The sequence below is a fragment of the Alosa pseudoharengus genome, unplaced genomic scaffold (genome assembly GCF_046254945.1).
Source record: "Alosa pseudoharengus isolate Yale_2024_CS ecotype anadromous, Long Island Sound unplaced genomic scaffold, YU_APseudo_1.1 YU_APseudo_1.1_scf_8, whole genome shotgun sequence".
NCBI classification, from domain to species: Eukaryota; Metazoa; Chordata; class Actinopteri; order Clupeiformes; family Clupeidae; genus Alosa; species Alosa pseudoharengus.
Genome location: NW_027468870.1, coordinates 21,409,919 through 21,430,337, shown reverse-complemented (window position 1 = coordinate 21,430,337; position 20,419 = coordinate 21,409,919). Strand labels below are relative to the sequence as shown.

Here is a 20,419-nt window from a genome sequence, read left to right as displayed (position 1 = left end):
GGTTAGAATGACTGGTCAACAGTGCAGTAACACTTTATATTGCACGTTTTACACCAGCTACAAGATATGAATGGATACATTTATTCATTTAGCAGACGCCTCTATCCAAAGCGACTTACATATAATTTATATGACAAGGGCCACTGTCCCCGGAGCAACTTGGGGTCAAGTGCCTTGCTCCCTGGGGGAAGCCGGGAATTGAACCCACAGCTTTTCAGGCTACTGACCTGCTAGCCCAGCTCCTTAACCACTAAGATAACACTGCCCCCATGTGTGTTCCGCACATGCTTTGAGTTAAGATATTGAGGTCATTTCCTGCTCATTTAAAAGATGCTTCTTTTCAAATGCAATGTTTTTATTTTTTTAAACATAATGGTACACTGTTATCAAAACGGCTCATTTCAACAGTGTGTCTCCTTTAATATGACTAGGCAGGAAGTCCTTCTCGATCAGTGCAGTGTTTGTTTCATTATCTGTTCTATATTGGTAAAAATTTCTCCTTATGAAGGTTTGCAGTTGAAAGTTCCATTACATCGGAACACCATAATCTTGAAAATGTAATAACCATTTTCAAGTGTAACTATGTGGGGGTACCCACGTCTGCACAATTAGTTTTGCTGCTGCTTTTAAACCAGCAAGCCAAACTTTACATTTTGTCCAGTAAACTGTATACATCTGACACTATAACAGTTACATTTTTCCAAAATGAGTTGAATGAGTTCAATCTTGACAATCCCAAATAATATGTTTGAAAGAATATGTTTACATATGCACATGTATTGTTTTATGTATTGTTTTTGTATCAATTGGTGATCAGCTTTTTTGATGCATTATGATTATTGTTCCATATCCCTTCTCAAGCAAATTATATTTCATCTATTTGTTAAAGATGGGAATAGTTTGTCTGACGGATAATTATAAGTTATACTACTCTAATTTATTCATTCATGAGAAAAGCATACATATCACACCTTTTTGTTATAAAAGCTCCAATACTTCCTTAGTCCTTCCTTATTAGGTAAATCATTTTCAGATTACATCTTGACTTGGGAAATGTAAAATCTGTTTAGGCAGCATTGTTGCATTTGCAGATGCATTTTAGTGTGTCAACAACACTACCAGTTTGTATATTCTGTAACCAGCTCAGCAACTTCATATGCACATAATTTTCCATTGATTATTGAAATTGAACATGGACATGAAATTGAAATGGTCATCTGATGATCCAGTGAAAGAAACAGGATTACATCTCTTAACACTTCTTGCATTGCATGCATCAGCCTCCATCAGTAATAGATTAACAGTATTGCAAGAATTACAAAATGTGCATTGTTTATTTAAATATTGAAATTATGGATAAAAGGAATTTACAAAATCATAAGGGCTACATTCCCACAATAGCATCCTTTTGCTGGAAATACTCATCAAGGCGCATCTTGCTGGAAAGATACAAACAGAAGAGACGAGACGTTTCATATGCAGATTGATATCTTAAATGGATCAGTCATACAGTAATCTCCTGTGTATTAGCCGCATTGTGTATAAGCCGCAGGACAGTGTTTTATGCAAGTTAAAAAAAAACAAAGCCATATTAATACTACATTAATTGCCCCCGTGTATTAACCTCATAGCTGAAGAAATTTTGTAAAATCAATGTATAAACCACGGCTAATGGTGGGAAATGACAGTATGCTTTTTCATGTGTATGTGGAACTGAGAGCGTTCTCACCTGTGTGTTGCTGTAGATCCAGGTTAGAAGGCTGCTGACTTTAGTGTAGACCCCTGGCCTGTTCCTCTGTCCACAGCCCTCTCCCCAGCTGGTTATACCAGCCAGATACCACCTGTCTTCGCCTTTACATACAAGTGGACCACCACTGTCCCCCTGTAGCATCAGAAGACAAACAAAACCAGAAGTCAAACAAAACATTCCAGTATTCAGACGAATCTCATATGTCCTAGAATAGACGGGTAGTGCAGTGTAAACAGTACTATCACATGTCGGCGTGCTACTATACTGTGCTGTATGTGGAAATACTTATATTACTTATAATAGTGCCTGCCTGCAGAAAAACAAAATGGTGCCTATGATGCAATGCCACTCATTAATAGTCACTTTTAGCCACATATAACAAACTGAGTGATTGAGTATACAAAATGTGGTATGCATACAAGTATGAACACATTGTGTTCTGGAAAAAGGGCTGCATCCACTTCATCCATCAAATTACAAACATTAATCCGACACCCACCCACACACACACACAATGACACACAGTTGTGAAGAATGTGTACCTGGCAGGAGTCTCGCCCTCCTCCCAGGTCTCCTGCACACAGCATGTTGTTGGTGATGCGGCCTCCATAAACCTGCCTGGAGTTGCACTGATGGGAGGAAATTATGTCCACGGACACCTCCATCAGACTGTTGGATCCGCTCACTGAATGAATGACACACACACACACCTCAGGCTGCAGCTCTCTATACAAATGACATCATTGCCTGGGCATGTAATGATCCATGTAGACCAGTTAACATATCACTGATTATCATGACTATCTGACCCCTCCGGGAATCTATCCTCTAACCCTACAGCTAACTGAAAACACTGCTTGTTTACAGAATGACAAGGACAATAGTGGGGTTTTTGTTATCTTTATCTGTGACGATTCTCTGAGTCGTAATTTGTGGCTGTCCTTCACTCAGTAGTGTTGAGCACAGGGCAGCGTGTGTTAAACCATTCTTTTATGTGTTTTCCTGTCATTCCTCATTTCTGTATGTGGCGATAAAAGTGTTTTTGTGGTCTTTTATGTTATCTTTGTCTGTGATGATTCTCTGAGTAGTAATTTGTGGCTGCCCTTCACTTGGAGAGGACCACAGGGCAAGAAAGAACAAGAAAGATGAGAAGACATGCATACAAGTAAGGACATTCTTAGGTCTTTCACCATTACAATGTCCAACTTGCTGTATATAAAACAATAATATTTTCTCACAATATGTTGCTTACTTCCTCACAGAAGTGGACTTACCTGCACCCTGGATTGTGGTTCCGAACCCAGTTGTCCAGCATAACGTTCCAGTAGCAAAAACCTGACTAAATGCCGGTAGACACACAGGCTGGACATTTTCTGTAAGACACCGTAAAAATAACATTTGAGACATTGGAGGGGACAGAAAATATACTGTGGTTTTGGACCACATTTAGCTGTACAGTTTATTTAGGCCTATCCAGCAGGGGCACAGGAGATATTTTGAAAGTGAGGGGGACCAAATTGTGAACACAAACTCATAGTGAGATCAGATTTCCAGATATCGGATCGCCACCTCTGGCCCACTTTCGACCATCATATTTTAAACTTGCCAGAATATTAAGATAATACCATTGATTGTTTTCAAAATATATATATTTTTTTAAATGGTGAAAACTGTGACATGAGCACAATGCCAGATCTGCCCTCAGACCAGCTTTTTGCTATGTGCAATTCTACTTTTATTTTAATTTTTTTAGATTTATTTCACTTGGGCCAATGGTAGAATACTGGTCACTACTTGGGCCAATGGTAGAAAAAAGCAACATGATATGTTGAATCATCAGGCCTATGATCCAAACATAGACTACTGTACATGATCAAATAGTTAGGCCTACTTAAATTGTCTGGTATGCCAAATTAACTCTCCACTGTGTGTTTGCAGTTAATATTTATGCAACGTTAGAACTGAACAAGTGTTGGTATAACAAGTTACCAGTCCAGAACACAGAAAATTGCAACAGAAAGTTGCCTTTATAATCAACTATTTGTTCCAACAGCATTTGAACAAAGCATTTATAAAATGTAAAAAACAAATTACATAAGAAGTTAAATAAAATACTGTTACTGTAGTAACTGTATCACATTATCCCAAGCTTCTAAGAGCTCCCCACGTCTGTGACAGGCAGACGTGACACCGCTAAATTCTTAGCTTGTTTATACCCCACACTGAACGGATAAGAACTCTGGGGTGTGGTAGCCTAGGCTACTCTCTGGGATTTATGCACCAAGGTAACTGAAGTATCCAATTTGTGTCTTGAAATTATGTTTGAAATAAATGTCTTAGAACAAAAACGTTGATAGACTTGTATTTTATAGTTAGGCTAGTGAAAACGAGTTGATAAGTAGGCTAGTTGAGTTTGTTATCAATAAACAGCTAATGTCATGTTGAGCAGGAGGAGTTGAGCACTAGGCTACCATAAATCCTCAAATTATGCCCGGGATTGATTCTATTTATAGCAGGACAAATAAAGGCAGGTTCCCATAAAAGACGGGGTAACAATTACCTGCTATATCAATTATTGCCATCAGTCCACTAGAAGACATTGTTTCGATTTAAGTCAATGAAATAACACCTCTTCTTAATATTTTATTATATGTTGTATTGTATTGTATTATGTTGGTTGGATTAATAGCCTACGGTTGGCAAAGAAAAGTCGTTTTTCTACCATGGGTCTCCAACACACGTTCTCAAGCTCATTCTCTTGCCGTCCCTTTCCCTGATAGCCTGGCTAGCGCCACCACTTCTCAATGAGACGTGGTCTGAAAACCAAACGTTCATTTTCTCGTATGTGAAAAAAATGGCCAGATCCGTTTATTGGGTGCCACGGATGTCTATCAAATGCGTCTGTGTATAGCCCATCATCGTCTTGCTTTCCCCCTTGTTCTGTGATTGGTCCCCTATCTCAGGCGAAAATTTGCTACATGGTCTCCAGGCTGCCTTAGCAGCGTGAATCAAATCGCGTGCAAGGCAGCATGGGAACACCCAGGCTAAGAGGCTGAAGCCTACTACATTTAAACACAATTGTTGTGACTCAAGGCATTCCAGCCTACCAATTTTATTTAAAAAAAAGTAGGCTACTAAATCATGCATAATTAAACAATAACTCAATTTAGGCTACTTGGCTACGCATTATGGTTTCCATTACAGCACAACCCCTATTCAATGTCTCGCAATAAACAGCAGTGGAAATCCCGACACTTTTCAACTGCATGAAACTTAACAGTGAACCATCAAATATCTCCCAGATTTCAGTGCCCATCAGTCCCAACATTTAGCAATATAATCAAACAGTCCAAAAGTAAATTTAATCCCAAACCAAACAGAAAATGCTTTTGGTATGCCGCTCCAAACGAAACGCATGCATGTCTAAATTAGTCCATGAGCCACAGGCCCAAAAAGGGGCATGTCACTACCACTTGGGGGGGCAAATTCTCACTATATTTTTCTGAAAGCTACATATCTCTGGAGTATAAAATGGTATGATAGCAGGTTGGATCTTGTAGCTTTGTGGTTGTACAGGCCTTCAAAGTTGACCTCTGATTTGAAAAAAGGAAATTCCGCCTATTGGCTTTCTTGTTTCTTGTTAAACCACTCATAAGAGCCCAGACAATAATCCAAACCTCATTATTACTGATGCATATGTGGTGTTTGATGTTGGCATACATATTTTGAAGCATTATGTGATTTTGCCCTTCATTTTGGTTGATAAAATTCAAGATTTATGTGTAATAATGAGCAAATCTACGTTTTCAGAGACACAACGTGTTGCAGCACTAATTGAAATGCCCACTACCTCATTAATCAATGTATTTCTACCTTATACCTCCCAGCAGAGACTTGAAATACAAATGATTACATAGGTCTGCATTGCTATGCTATTTACTATTTGTAAATGTACTATTCGGAAACACCCCCCCAAAATTCAGTAAATTAGTATTTTATTGAAACTACCCATAAGAGATATTCCAAAAGATCAAAACATCATGATTACCATTCACATATTACCTTTACATTTAAGGAATACCATATGAAAATTGTTGACATCACCACATGTAGGCCTACCCAGCTTAACATAAATATTATAATCTCATAATGTCCAGGGCACATGAAATACATACAGTAATTTCCTGTGTATTAGCTGTATTGTGTATAAGCCGCAGGACAGTGTTTTATACAAGTTAAAAGAAACAAAACCATATACCATATTAACTGCCCCCGTGTATTAACCTCATAGCTGAAGAAATCTTGCAAAATCAATGTATAAGCTGCAGCTAATAGTTGGGAAATTATGGTAATTGCTTCATAGGTGCTAAAATGATCTACATTATACATTTCAGTTGTACTTTTGACTAGTAAGAATATTGGAATGAGATGTAGATGAACTGGTTGGTGAAAATATTCATACTTTACACATTGTTATCATTATGTACAATTATTATTATTATTATTATTATTATTATTATTATTATTATTATTGTCATACTTAAAATTGTCTTTCAGCTGATGTTAAAATCATTTCCATTGAAAAGAAATAATAACTATTTTCCAAGACTTGATCTACAGACATTTACAACAGTTTTAAAAATTCTACACAGTTAGATCTGATGAGACTGAAATTGGATCAATCCATTTTCAGAGGAACATGAGTTCATTTGCATATCTACAGCAGGCAAAGCAACACAAGAGGTTAGGGATGATCTGATTCAGGCTCATACTACAGGCAAAGATGCAAGTTCAAGACATAGAGTCTGGTGTCAGATACACCTAAGCACTAATTCCATGATACATTGACAAAGCAAAATGTAAAGACATTTATGTGGCATGAGTCAAAAAAGAAAACACAGGCACATGGCAAGACCATCATGTTAAAGACTGGACATGAGAGAAGTCTTTTGTCACCCTCTTGGACCTTAACCATGGTCATTGGCGACACCTGAGGGGACCCCAAGGAAAACCTCTAAAGCAGCACTTGCAAAGCATTTGCAGAAACTTGCATCACTATCAGATAATGTTCCAGATGAATATAATACAGCAACAATCATTGATAAAATGTCTCTGGTCTAGAAGGTCAATAACAATGTCTCAACTTTTGCAGACATTGCTGCTGCTATTCATAGCATGATCCGTAAAGAGGCAAAACAGAGGCAGATAATTTTTTAGATTAAATTCGATTAGATTTAACTTTATTGTCATTGTGCAGAGAACAAGTACAGAGACAACGAAATGCAGTTTGCGTCGAACCAGAAGTGCAAAAAAGCAGAAAAGTGCAATGTGATATACACAGTATAGGCAGCTGGTGCATAGACAGGACAAGAAATATAGTGCAGTGTAGACAGTAGGATACAGTTGTTTTGCAGAAGGTGGTTTAGAGTAGTATAAATTAAATATAAATATGTGCAGTGTATTAGCAGTTACCTTATAAGAGCAGAATAAATATGGCTATGTAATATGAACAATGTATGAACAACATGTACAGGTAGGCCTATGTGCAATGTAGTGGCAGTACCATTATAGTAGTAGTAAGAACAATATAGATATATGCAGTGTATTAACAGAATATATTACAGAAAAACGGAATAAATATGGATATTTAGTATGAACCATATAGACAGATATGTACAGTATGTACAACTATGTGCAGTGTGGTAACAGTACCATTGTAGTGCAGAAACAGTAACATTACAATAGTATTAATAATAAGTGTATGTGCAGGATGAAAAGCAGTAGAATATGGCTATGTACAGTATAAGTGTAATTACAGTATGTTCATTTGTAAATAAATAGACACTATGGGTGGGATAGGGTAGTGCAGTTGGAGGGGGGGGGGGGACTAGGGGATGTCCGCCTCCTTGTTGTCCCTGTCAAGGTTGCCATGGTCGTGGACACCTCAACAGGCACAGGCAAGGAGGCATCAGGCGGGGGCGGGGCAGGGGGTGATGGGGGCTTAGTTTGTTGGATGTCACCAGTATGTAGAGCTAGAGTTCAGTAGGGTGACAGCCGCAGGAATGAAGCTTCCTCTGAACCTGCTGGTTCGGATGCGAAGAGACCTATAACGCCTCCCGGAGGGGAGTGGGGTGAACAGTCTGTGGTTGGGGTGAGAACAGTCTTTCATGATGCGTGCCTTACGCAAGCATCACTTGCCCTGGATGGCCTCGATGGCGAGGAGTGAGGAACCGGTGATACGTTGGGCAGTTTTCACCACCCTCTGCAGTGCTTTCCGGTTGTGGGCAGAGCAGTTGCCATACCAAACTGTGACATAGTTGGTGAGGATGCTCTTAATGTTGCAGCGGTAGACGTTCACCAGGATCTGAGGAGACAGATGGACCTCAGAAAGAAGAGATTCTGGTGAGCCTTTTTGATCAGGGTAGAGGTGTTGAGGGTCCAAGAGAGGTCCTCAGAGATGTGGACACCCAGAAACTTGAAGCTGGTGACACGCTCCACCTCAGTCCTATTGATGAGAATGGGTGTGTGTGTGCCAGCTTTAGACTTCCTGAAGTCCACAATGAGCTCTTTGGTATTCTTGGTGTTGAGAGCCAGGTTGTTATCAGTGCACCACAATGGTGCTGGACCTCCTCCCTGTAGGCCGTCTCATCGTTGTTGCAGATGAGCCCAATCACCGTAGTGTCATCTACAAACTTGACAATGGTGTTAGAGCCATGTACAGGTGTGCAGTCGTAGGTGAAGAGGGAGTAGAGGAGAGGGCTCAGCACACATCCCTGTGGTACACTGGTGTTCAGGGTGATGGTTGAGGAGGTGTGGTTATCTAACCTAACAGACTGAGGTCTGTTGGTTAGGAAGTCCAGAATCCAGTTACAGAGGGAGGTATTGATGCCCAGTTCACTGAGGTTGGTGATCAGTTTGGAGGGGATGATGGTGTTGAACGCTGAGCTGAAGTCAGTGAACAGCATTCTTACATAGGTGTTGCTACTGTCAAGGTGGGACAGGGGAGAGTGAAGTGCCATAGAGATGGCATCCTCTGTGCTCCTGTTCTGACGATGATGAATTCAATGAATAGATTAAAGATCGATCCTTTGTACTCGTTTCAGCTACAATTTAAAAAACATTTGTACTGCAGACCTATGTATGTCTAACCTGACGAGCCAGACCCACATTTAAATGTAGGGTCTGGGCACTCACCGTTCTTAGTGCTCAGTCCGAGGGGTGGGATAATAGGTTGTCTTTCAAATTCCCTCTGCACGCAATAGGACAGCGCTATGAGTCCCATGCGTTTTCCCATCATCGGAGCTAGTTGGCTAGTTCAAACGTTTGCCAACTTAAAAAAAACTTAACTCGTGTCACACTGTTCACCAACAGCAACATCCATCTTCTTTGTTTTCAAGTAGCAGGGAATTCAAGCCAAACCGTTGCAACTCTTCAATCATTATGTTAAGCCTGCCTAACAACTCTATACACGATTTGATTGGCCTGATAGAAGTTTAATTTTTCGAGCTCACAAGCCAACGGAGAGTTGCTAGACTAGCCCTGGCAGCAAATGTAATTTGCTGCTGCTAGGGTGTGTCTAGATTTCTAGGCTAATGTATGTTATCATTTAACATTAATTTCAATTCGCAATTGAAAGTAAGGAAGGTAGAATAGTAATAATCAATCATCAAGTATTGCCGTAACATATTGATCTGAAAACTCAAATTAGCTTTTTTTTGCACATAAATCTTGAATTTTATCAACCACAATGAAGAGCAAAATCACATAATGAGTCAAAATATGTATGCCAACAACAAACACCACATATGCATCAGTAATAATAAGATTTGGATTATTTTCTGGGCTCTTATGAGTGTTTTAACAAAAAAAGTCAATAGGCGGAATTTCCTTTTTTTTCAAATCAGGTCAACTTTGAAGGCCTGTACAGCCACAAAGCTACAAGATCCAACTTGCTATCATACCATTTTATACTCCAGAGAGTATAGCTTTCAGAAAAATATAGTGAGAATTTGCCCCCCCAAGTGGTAGTGACGACCCCCTGTGGCTCATGGACTAAATGCAGGTTAGAAATATTTTAAAAAGCCTGCCTCGAATACCAGCCTGCCTCAAATAAAGATGATGATGATGAATGATTTATGCTAAGCAAGTAGCCTGGCTGGATTATTTTATGATTGTTAGTAGACAAACTGTCTTCAGATATCCAAGAGTGAATATGAGATTGTGCCATCTTACAGTACTGTAGATGGCTGTGGTTAGTGATGTGATGCTGTTAATGGGGAGTTTTACATAGTTAGCGCAAATCCTATATGTTATTATTTATTTAGCGTACCTATAACGATTTTTTTTTTTACTTATCAAAAGTGAGGGGGACAACGGCTGTCTCTTCAGCACTGCGGGGGACATATCCCCTACATCCCCCGTGCCTCCTGCGCCCCTGCTATCCAGTATTTGTTTCTTATTTTCCCTGCTTTGATGGTAAAGTGGTAGCCTCTATCGCTTTACCAAATACTGTGTGTCCAGAACATGTTTGGCTATGGCTTTGGCTGCTCTAGGAATCAAGAGATGAACAGGATGTCTGGTAGGTAGGACTACTTGTACTGTAACACACTTGAATTAAAAAAAAAAGTTTTCTTTTAATGAGCGAGAACTCTTAAAATTCCTTTTTTTAACTGTACTTTTACTCATTACCTGAGTAAGTGTTTGAGCCATTAATCTACTGTTTACTACATTTTCCATATACCTTTGTTACCACAAATCAGTTATAAATCAGCAGGGAGAGAGAGCCAAGCAGATACTAGCTGCATAGCAGAGCTCACAGGCATCCTCACAAAAACAAGCCTATTCAAAAACACATTGCAATGTAGAGCTAGAACTTTCAGACAAGCAGCTTATTGGTCGGAGACATCACATCATCAGCATTTGCGGAATCTAGGCTACCAATAAGAAAACCTTGTTGACAACTGCTCTCAGATCAGCATTTTCAAATAATTGTTACAGGTAGGTAATTTGCAATCAAGGTTATTTAATTTGTTCACTCTGAGATAGGGAAATGAAGAGAGAGGGGTATAGGTGGAATGAGGGGTAGATAGTAGGGGTAGCCCTAGGCAATCCTAGGCCTATAGGCAATTCTTATGTTTGATTGGCCCACTGAACCTGCTTTACCTAATTAAAAAAGTATATTAACAAGTGCTGTTTTTTCTCGTATCGGCTATTTTACACTGTCCCACACAACGCTGTAGCGCAACAGGCTACAGTGCCCATACCACGTACGTCCCGAGTGCCCACAGGGACCCCACCCCTTCTCTCTCTCCCACTTACTTACCCCCCCTCCCTCCTCTGAATTGATCTATGTTTTAAGGAAGACAGTACAATAATAGTCAGCCCCAGCATTCAGCCATGGATTTACTGATTTTATTGTGTCAGGAGTCAGGACATACCACTGACATGTATGCTAATGTTGATCAAAGCATTAGGATGACAACTGTGCGTGTGTGCGCGTGTGTGTGTGTGTGTGTGTTAAACACACATGTACTGACCAGATGTAGACACAGGTCGGCTGAGCTTCAGCAGGGCTATGTCGTAGTCGTTGGACGCAGAGCTGTAGTCCTTATGGAGGACAATCCTCTCCACAAGGTGGGGCGCTGGAAGTGCCAGCTGAGACACAGTGCCCACGTAAACACGCCAGTTACTGGTTAACTTGGCCGAGGAACTGTGGAACATGTGGAACAATGGGTTGATAAGAACACAATAGTGTAACCAGGGGCGCAGCAACTCAGCCAACCCATTATTTGTCCAGAGATTGAATGAACATAATATGCCATTTCTGTCATTCAGTAAGAAGATGTTGGAATGCATGTGATAGTCAATTATAACAGTGATTTGTATTGTTTATTTTAGCTGTGATTAGTTTAGAGATTTTTGGAGATTTTTGTTATGGAATGTCTTTGGGCAAATGAATAAAGAGGGAAAATCTAAAAATGGTATTTTCATTATATGTTTCACATGAATGATGACAAACCTAGAGAAGCAGTGGGCTGCTGTTATCACATGATCTGGGGAGATGAGGGACCCCCCACAGGTGTGGAAACCATGCAGGTGCAGACTGACCTGCCAGGGCCACTGACCCAGCTGTGCTACACCGCCCCCTATGATCCTGGAGGAGGACTGCGGCAGCCCACAGTCTAATAGGTTATAAAGGAGAGAGGGGGCAGAGATGCGTGAAGGATTGTTGAATATGGAGAATGAAAGGGTAGTTTGGGGTCAGGGAAAGGAACAGCTATAAAATGTGTCTTTCTTCAAATGTCCACACAACATTCCTGGTGGACCTCAAAACAAATTGATTCTACAGTCTTGACACATAGATACCATCAGTCATCAGCCTTACTAAGATAGATAGAGTCAAATTATTTGTAAAAACACATCTGAGTGCTTATTTGGATCCTTATATGTTTGGCAACCAGAGCCTCTGGGTCTCATCGATGGCTTATGTGTAAGTGTTCAATAAAATGTGCATGAAGATGCTAAAGACTCACTGACACACTCTAGAGTCACAGTCTGTTGGTCAGGGCAGGTGGGGCTACAGCCAGAGAAACAGGACATGCAACAGCATCAACACAATGCATTTAGTGCTGTGTCATCAACAGCATCAACACAATGCATTTATAGCGCTTTATCATCAACAACAACACATTGCATTTATGTTCTCTGTTCCACTGAAGAGGAGTATTGGGGTGCCAGATTGTGATCAGAGAAGTATGATGAAGATTGTGAAGATGATATTGTCTACTGTTAATTTATTTCTATGATTTATTGTCAAAACCTCATAACGATCCCCAAATGTCTGAGTTATTTAGTGTGCAGAATTGCTTTGATGTGTGGTACTAAGAATTATGCTGGATTTCAAATTTCTTTAAAGGACAATTTGCCCCCAAGAATGTGGCCAATACAAAACTTGTATGTATGGTGTGTGCTTCGGCATTGTGTACAGGGGGCTGACCGGTGCTTACCTGACTGTAAGCCTGCCCTGTATGTGATCAGAATACGTATCTGTTGCTGATAGAGTAGGCCTACTCAAATAGGCCATACTCCCATGGGTGTGGCTTCTAAATGACACACACACACACACACACACACACACACACACACACACACACACACACACACACACACAGCACATCAGATAAACACACAGACATAAAAAGGAACTGTTGAGAAATTGGGAATAGAATGTTGCTGATCTATCAGGTTCAACTGCTCATACAGTAACCCTGAATGAGCAGTCTTTCAAACAAAGCATACATGCATTGTGTACATTAATGTGTATGTGTGAAATTGGGCATAATAAGCTATGTACGTATTTATTATGTTTGTACAGTATTTTGTAGTGTGCTTATGCTCTCTCTCTCTCTCTCTCTCCCTCTCTCTCTCTCTCTTTCTTTCTCTCTGTATTTATTTTGTCTCTGTGTGTGTGTGTCAACACTTAGTGTGTTTATATGATGTCTCTCTCTCTCTCTGTCTCTCTAGACTATTTTTCCACCGACAGAGAACCCATTCTTGAACCGGTTCCGCTCAGAGTTTTTGGAACGTCGGTGCTGTGCATCGAACCAGCCTCCATTTCCACCTGTTTTGACAGGCACCACTAATCACCTGCATCATTTAAGGAGGGCACAAAGCGTCATTAAAATAGTACCGCCTGACCAAAACCTCCAGCTTCTGTTGAAATTCGGTGGATGACCATAACGCCACTAAACATTTGGTCTCTTCCACCAACCACTGTGCACTCTTTTGTTTACCTTCCATGTCCATAAGCCTACGTCATTCCTCTCCAAACAATATTTAAATAAGACCACCTTATAGATAGATAGGTGTGTGTGTGTGTGTGTGTGTGTGTGTGTGTGTGTGTGTGTGTGTGTGTGTGTGTGTGTGTCCACACCCTCTAAAGCCCAGTTGAGAGCAGATGAGATCTGTGAGGCTGGAGCTCCAGCCCTGAGAGCAGACAGGAAGGTAGTGACCGGTGGTTCTGGATGTCTTGACCTGCAGCTGGCCGCCTATTCCAAAGCGCACTGCAGAGGGCATCACACCACCACAGCCAATCACAATGCTTATAATCACAAAGCAAGGAAACAACCCCACGGCTCAGCCAATCACAACGCTTATATTCACAACACAAGGAAACCACCCCACAGTTTAACTGAGAACTGGATATAAATGCTACTTTGCAGGTCTACAGTGAAATCCTGTATGTATTATGTCTAACATGTAACATGACCCCATTAGATAGCCTGGGTGAATCCAGGGGCCCTATCATGACATTCTAAAGTGCATCGTCACTCGTCAAAAGTCTATTCAAATTTAGTAGGATGTCCAGTTCACATTGGGAGGGGTTTCGTTCTCAAAAGTGGAGCGCATGGCGTAACAAGGTGTTCCTAGGTCTTTTAATCAGTCATATGGGTGTGTTTGGGGCGTAACATCATTTTAAACCAATGAGAATGACATCTGTCATTCCCTTTAACGGCGCAACGCGCGATATGTCAAATAAATGCATCGGTATTTTGGCATTCAACGGCGCATTTGAAGGAGGCTGCTTGCGAGACCGTATGGAATAGTCATTCTTAAACCATGCTTTACTAAAACCTAGCATAGCCTTCACGCATTTGCACTCGTCTATTATTTAAACTCATTGGCAAAGTGAAACTAACTTCACCAAGGAGTCAGTCAACGACAAGACAGTTATATGCAGTTACTTTCACTATTGACTGACAATGGGTTACCATAGAAAACATAGGCTGGAAAAAGCAACACTTACCCTAATGTTGCTCAAATGACTAAATAAAACAACATTTATCCTGCAGAGGAGTTGCTTATATCGTGACAGTGCGTCTTCAGCTGTGCTCCATTGTCTCTCGCCTCTCCCCTAATCACTTTTAACCGTCATTACCAATTTGCAAATGATGGTGAATAACTACTCATCATGAGATGTACAGTATTTCGTAATATCTTTATTCTAATTATGTTTACCATTGTAATCGTGCAATTTGTAATGCTTTGCATGGACGTGCGCTGGTGTGCGTTCATGAATGATAGAAGGATGGTGCGTGCACCTGCCAATATGACTGTTGACATGCGCTCTTAAAATAGCATATGAACAACTCGCCATTGACTTCTGACCAGGTTTAGGTGGTGTATGATAGCGATTTTTAGACAATGCGCCAGGTCCCTCCCTAGGTTGTTAATTACCACACCCCTGGGCGCAATGCTTAAAAAATAAAGGTGCAAAATAACGAATTCAACTTCGCGCCGGTGAATAACGAACTTTACGCCATGCGCTGGTGACCGAAAATACAGCCCCAGAAGTTTAATTTCACTGCTGGTTACACCCCTGGAAGTCATAAAAACAGGAAGTTCAGAATTCAAATTTGCTAACAGGTTTGTCCGGTTTCATCCAGGCTAGAGTAAACTGATACAGAAGTGTAAATAAAGATCTAAGAAAGGGCATTAAAAGATGTCAGAGCCATATCTAATGTCATATTCCTTATGATTATTCATACTTCTCCTATTTTGCCCTAAAAATATGTAAATGTTAACAGTAAGCTACATGGAAGGTGAAATTTGTGTGTGCACTCTGGCCTCTGTCTATTCCTGCATTTATAATCTGCATAGATAAGGACTCGTTATATTAACGGGAATGTACTCTAATAATAACGTCATGAACAACGTTCAGTGCCATATCAGTGCAGTGTACTGACCGCAGATGGACTCGTTACTCCCGTGCGAGCAGTCGCTGGAGCCCTCGCAGAGCACGGTGTCGTCAGGGCAGGTGTCTGGTGTCGACTCTGTGGGAGGGTTATCCAGCCATGTTGGTCCATACTTCACTGTGATGGGCAGGAGAGGGTATCATGACTTTCAGATCATGGACTCACTCAGCTTTATCTGTTACTGTATGTGTAGGTTGGAGATAGGTAGCAGAGGAACTATTGCAACAGTGATGGGGAATGACTAATGTCTGAGTTCCTCTTTCACAACAGTGGGAAATAAATTAACAAAACCTTGTTACTTGCACAATTGTTTTCACTTTGAGGACAGAAAAGTTGCCTACGAATGTGCCACTAATGGATTTCCCACTAGCCTACTATCAGCCGTGAGCGTTAGCTTCAATTAAAAGCTTAGATTCCCTCTGAAAGCACAGAGGGACTTTGATATCTGTTATTGTTCCAAATTAAAACAGTATCCCAGGGATTCTCCCATGCTGATGTTGACAATGATAAGTAAACATGAATTATGTCACAAGGGCTTGTTTTTCCCCACTGTTCATGTGACATGTGACCTATGACCTATAAAACTCATATAACTTGTATAAAACTCATATAATGGGTTTGTGTTTGAGTGTGAGTGAATGTTGTGTGGGCGTATCTTTTATGTGAAACTTACATCCCACCCAGATGGCAATGGCTACCAGAGAAAGCGCTAAGGTGATGCACAGTGGGGTGCCATAGCGACAACCACGACTCCGGCTGGATAACTTCCTTGGGGGAGGCGCTAAAGAGGAGCAAGGACACTTTAAAAACAGGTTTCTGACATGACCACAGAAAGACAAACAATCAAACAAACAGCCCAGGAACTTTCAGGCCCAGGATTCTCCATCAAAAATAATTTATATGAAAGAAATGAAAGCAGTGCAGTGTTTTATACTAACAATGGTACTGTATATTGACTTAAATCTGTTGGCCACAGGGCTAAAGGGCTTTCTGTCCTGCATTTGATAAGATTGAACACTCCCTCAAGGCAACTTAATGATTATGTTATTTGGAGAACACTGCTTTAGGTGTTTTTTTTAGCACAATATGTTCCTTTTTGCTCACTGAACCATGAATTATATACGCATGTAGATTCTGCTCGCCAAAGTTCACTTTTCTCAATCATTTACTGGTTCCCCTCAATACATGACATATTACAAACCTCAAATTCCCCAGTCCCTGTAGTACAAATGGTACTACAGTTTCCACACCTTTTCTGTGAGAACATCACACGAGAGATGCAGTGACTGTCCAAACAGCAGTGCCACAAATTAAGGATTGCAATCCTGCATTCAGCTTTTTATCCATCCTTCTTTCCATCGATCCATCCATCTATTTATTCATACATTTGCTTACAATTCATTTGTTTACAATCAACTGTAAGCAAATCAATCAATCAATGCAGACAGCCTCGCTGAGCAAGTGATTTGGATGTTAACTATGCGAAGGCAACCTGAGGGAAAGACTGAAAGGTGTCCATTACCTACGTGGGTGAGGACCACCGGGGTGGCCACGGGTCGCGGGGCATACTGTGGTTGGGTTGGCGGTGTGTGCCACACCTGGGCCCCATTGGCGGGAGCATAAGGAGGGGGGCGTTGAGCTGGCCCTGTGACAGAGTAGTAGGGGGGGGGGGCATCGGTCTGAGGAGAGGAGAGGAGAGGAGAGGAGAGAGAGAGAGAAGAGAGAGAGAGGAGAGGAGAGAGGAGAGGAGAGAGAGGAGAGGAGAGGAGAGAAAGAGGAGAGGAGAGGAGAGAGAGGGTAAATAACTGGAGTGATACTGTGCAGTATTCTCGACATCGCGGCCACGTCATTTTCTCTTGACATAATGCACAGTCTCAGCAAGACTCAGAGAAGACGTTTCAGGCTGGTCAGGCTATTACACAGCTACTGTTCATTCTGAATGTTGCTGCTAAAACCACAACATACACGATGGGAACTAGGGCCGTAGGCTAAGTCCAACTCTGAAGTGTGCTTCCAGGCAGCTAAGGAATTAAGTCACTGTTGTTGTTTAGCATCAGTAGGACTCCCAGATGATTATGTTTGATGCTTTATATTTTGATCTCTTTTATTCGCCAGAGCATTTGGCCTCAAAGCTATAAAACACTTCCTTCAAATTGTCCAAATACTGAGTTCGAAGAGATGTGCATTTGCAGTGACACATTTTGCATGATATCCCTGAAGCAAGAAGGCTGGTTAAATAAACTCTCTCTCGGTTTAACCCCTTCTCTGCTGGTCTTGTTCCTCTCTGTCTCTGTCATCCTTGTCTTAATCCAGGAAGACATGAAACTGGATGTCACTCAGTCAATCCCTCCGACAACCACATATTTTTGATAGCACTGGCTAACCTAATAACAGCTGAGGACATACAGTAATAACCTGTATCACCTTTTCAGCAGTTACTCCTTCAGCCAAAGACACACAGGAGCAATGTTATCCTACTACATACTCAACTCTGTAAAGCTCCTTATTAAAACAGTTTGATCAGAGAGCTGTTATGAATCAGCTTGAGTCTTTCATGCTGACTTGACTAATAACAAACTAGTCCGTCAACTAAAGTGCATGCAGTGTGTAGTCAGGTCCCAGATAGACAGGCTGTGAATGTAAAGCCAGACCTTAGGGAGGCACTTAAAGAACCCTACAGTTTGACCTACAGACCAAATTTCCCTCACAGGATCAAAAGAGTATACTGTATATACTTACTTATACTTACACTTATTTACACTTATTTCCAGCTTCTCAGTAGAAAGTCCAATTTGAACATGAAGCCAAAGAACTCCAAAATACATCCCCAAACATTTATAGTGTTCCCAATAGACTTTTGTACAAAACAGGGGGAAATAAACCAAATGGTATGTAAATCATTTTTGCATGGAAAAGTTAGGACAGATGAGCTTGTTTCATCCAAGATCCATGAAATTCTATTTCCTCTTCCTTGAATTTGGGTTAGTGGAATGTTTGCTTAACATTGTGTTTCAAAATCATGAAGGTGTGACACACCTGTCTGTGGCTATAAAGGTGGGTAAGCACTATGATCTCTCTCTCCCTCCCTCCCCCTTCTCTCTCTCTCTCCCTCTATTCTCTGTATGTACATTATGTCCTACAATGCCTCTTGTAGTTATTCTTTGTGGTTAAATTTAACATTTCTGATAGTAAAATGTTACGGTGCAAAGCTCAGATTTGACATTTTCTGAACACCATATCACAGTATATGACTGTCTGTGAGTCGAGTGCTAATGTTCTCGGTATCATTCAAAGTTCACTTTCAAAACGAACCAAAAAGCAGTATACAATGTAATTATACAGCACCTGAGAAATGTGTACTTGCCTCACAGAATGTAAATAGTAACACAATATCTTGAGCCAACATTTTACAGTCAACATTGGATTAAAATGAATTAATTAATATTAATTTAGCATGATAATGTCACTCAGTTCAGTCTAATGAAAACAACATCATTAATGAAACAAGTGTCAAACTAAACAAGCGTTCATGTCAAAGCTAAAATGTCACATAATCAGTAGTTTTAAAAGCAAGAGAATTACACACTTGTCATTCAATATTTCATAAAAGTAGTTTCCGTTGTCTGTTTTTTCTTGCATTTATTGTAAAAGTTAAATGGTATGCCTTCTTCCTCTTAACACATTTTTTACAGAATAGACCAGGTTGGACTAATAACTATTTTGCCAGCATGTCTATATATAAGAATGTTTTTTTAATGAGATACCAACCTGATGATCTGCCATACGATACTGTTAGGTGGTGAATCTCAGTGGTGTTGCTCTTACTGCTGTTCCTAGTTTAAAAACGGTAAGTGCACCTGTCCAATCCTGCAGGTTCACTTACCCACTTCTCTGACGGGTAAAATATTATCCCTCCCTTGCCCTACCTCCCTCCCTCCCTCCCTCCCTCCCTCTCTCTTTCTCTCTCTCTCTCTCCCTTTGTTTGTCCATCCCTTTCTTCATTGAGGAGGTTTCACAAGGCAACATGTAGTGACACAACACGCACACGCACACGCACACGCACACACACACACACACACACACACACACTTGTGTTTGTCCACAGTTCGATGTGTAAATGGATGACAAATAGTTCCTGGAACTTTTAGGCATGGCTGACCAAAGGGTTTCCTTCTAGTCACAGAAGAAAACCCATAGTCCTTGAGCACACAAAGTCTGTGACCACTGTGTGGAGTCATGGTCATCCACTAATGGTGGGCCATAGATAGTCAGTTTGAGGCTGGCGTCTACGCTTTTTGTTGGGGTCTGTGTAAAGGTGTTTCGCCAAGTGCACAGAGTCCAACAGATGAAGTAGGTAAGTGGAGAGAAGGAAACGGCACTTAGAGGCAGATGCTGCAATAGTGTTTTATTAAAAATTACAGAATGGAATGGTAATTATTAGTGAAACATAACTGCAAGGACATTAAACAGGAATATGAGGGCAAACCTGCAAACATGCTCTAATTATATCTTGTGTAGTCTTTGTTCTTTGTCCTGACTCCTATACTTGTTCTGGTCCATACTGTATATTGAACATCATATGGAATCATTAGCTTGCCTCTTTACGTCACAGACAAGAACATTTATATGGCTCTCCATTGACATCAGTATTGTCAAGTCAAGTCAAGTCAAGTCGGCTTTATTGTCAATTTCTTTACATGCACTGGTCATACAAAGAATTGAAATTTCGTTTCTTACTTTCCCATGCAGACATAGACATACTTTAAATACAGACATAGACATACTTTAGACATAGACATAGCCATAGACAATAAAAAATAAAAATATACAGACATACCACATACAGACATTAAAGTGCGAGACTGAAATATAGAACATATATCAAAATATAGAAATATAGAACATATATCAAAAA

At 40.6% G+C, this 20,419-nt stretch overlaps 1 protein-coding gene across 1 annotated transcript; it reads right to left on the bottom strand.

Moving 5' to 3' along the window:
- Window positions 1-1,315: 1,315 nt before the first annotated feature.
- Window positions 1,316-19,399, bottom strand: tmprss13b (transmembrane serine protease 13b). Its single transcript, XM_076275205.1, has 13 exons — window positions 19,273-19,399; window positions 17,027-17,183; window positions 16,178-16,285; window positions 15,496-15,621; window positions 13,683-13,812; window positions 12,757-12,852; window positions 12,283-12,326; window positions 11,769-11,931; window positions 11,287-11,459; window positions 3,025-3,123; window positions 2,293-2,435; window positions 1,730-1,882; window positions 1,316-1,439 (listed from the first exon to the last, which is right to left on the bottom strand). The coding sequence occupies exons 1-13, from the start codon at window positions 19,285-19,287 to the stop codon at window positions 1,425-1,427; spliced, it is 1,422 nt and encodes a 473-aa protein (XP_076131320.1). The 5' UTR covers window positions 19,288-19,399; the 3' UTR covers window positions 1,316-1,424.
- Between the last annotated feature and the right edge of the window lie 1,020 nt (window positions 19,400-20,419).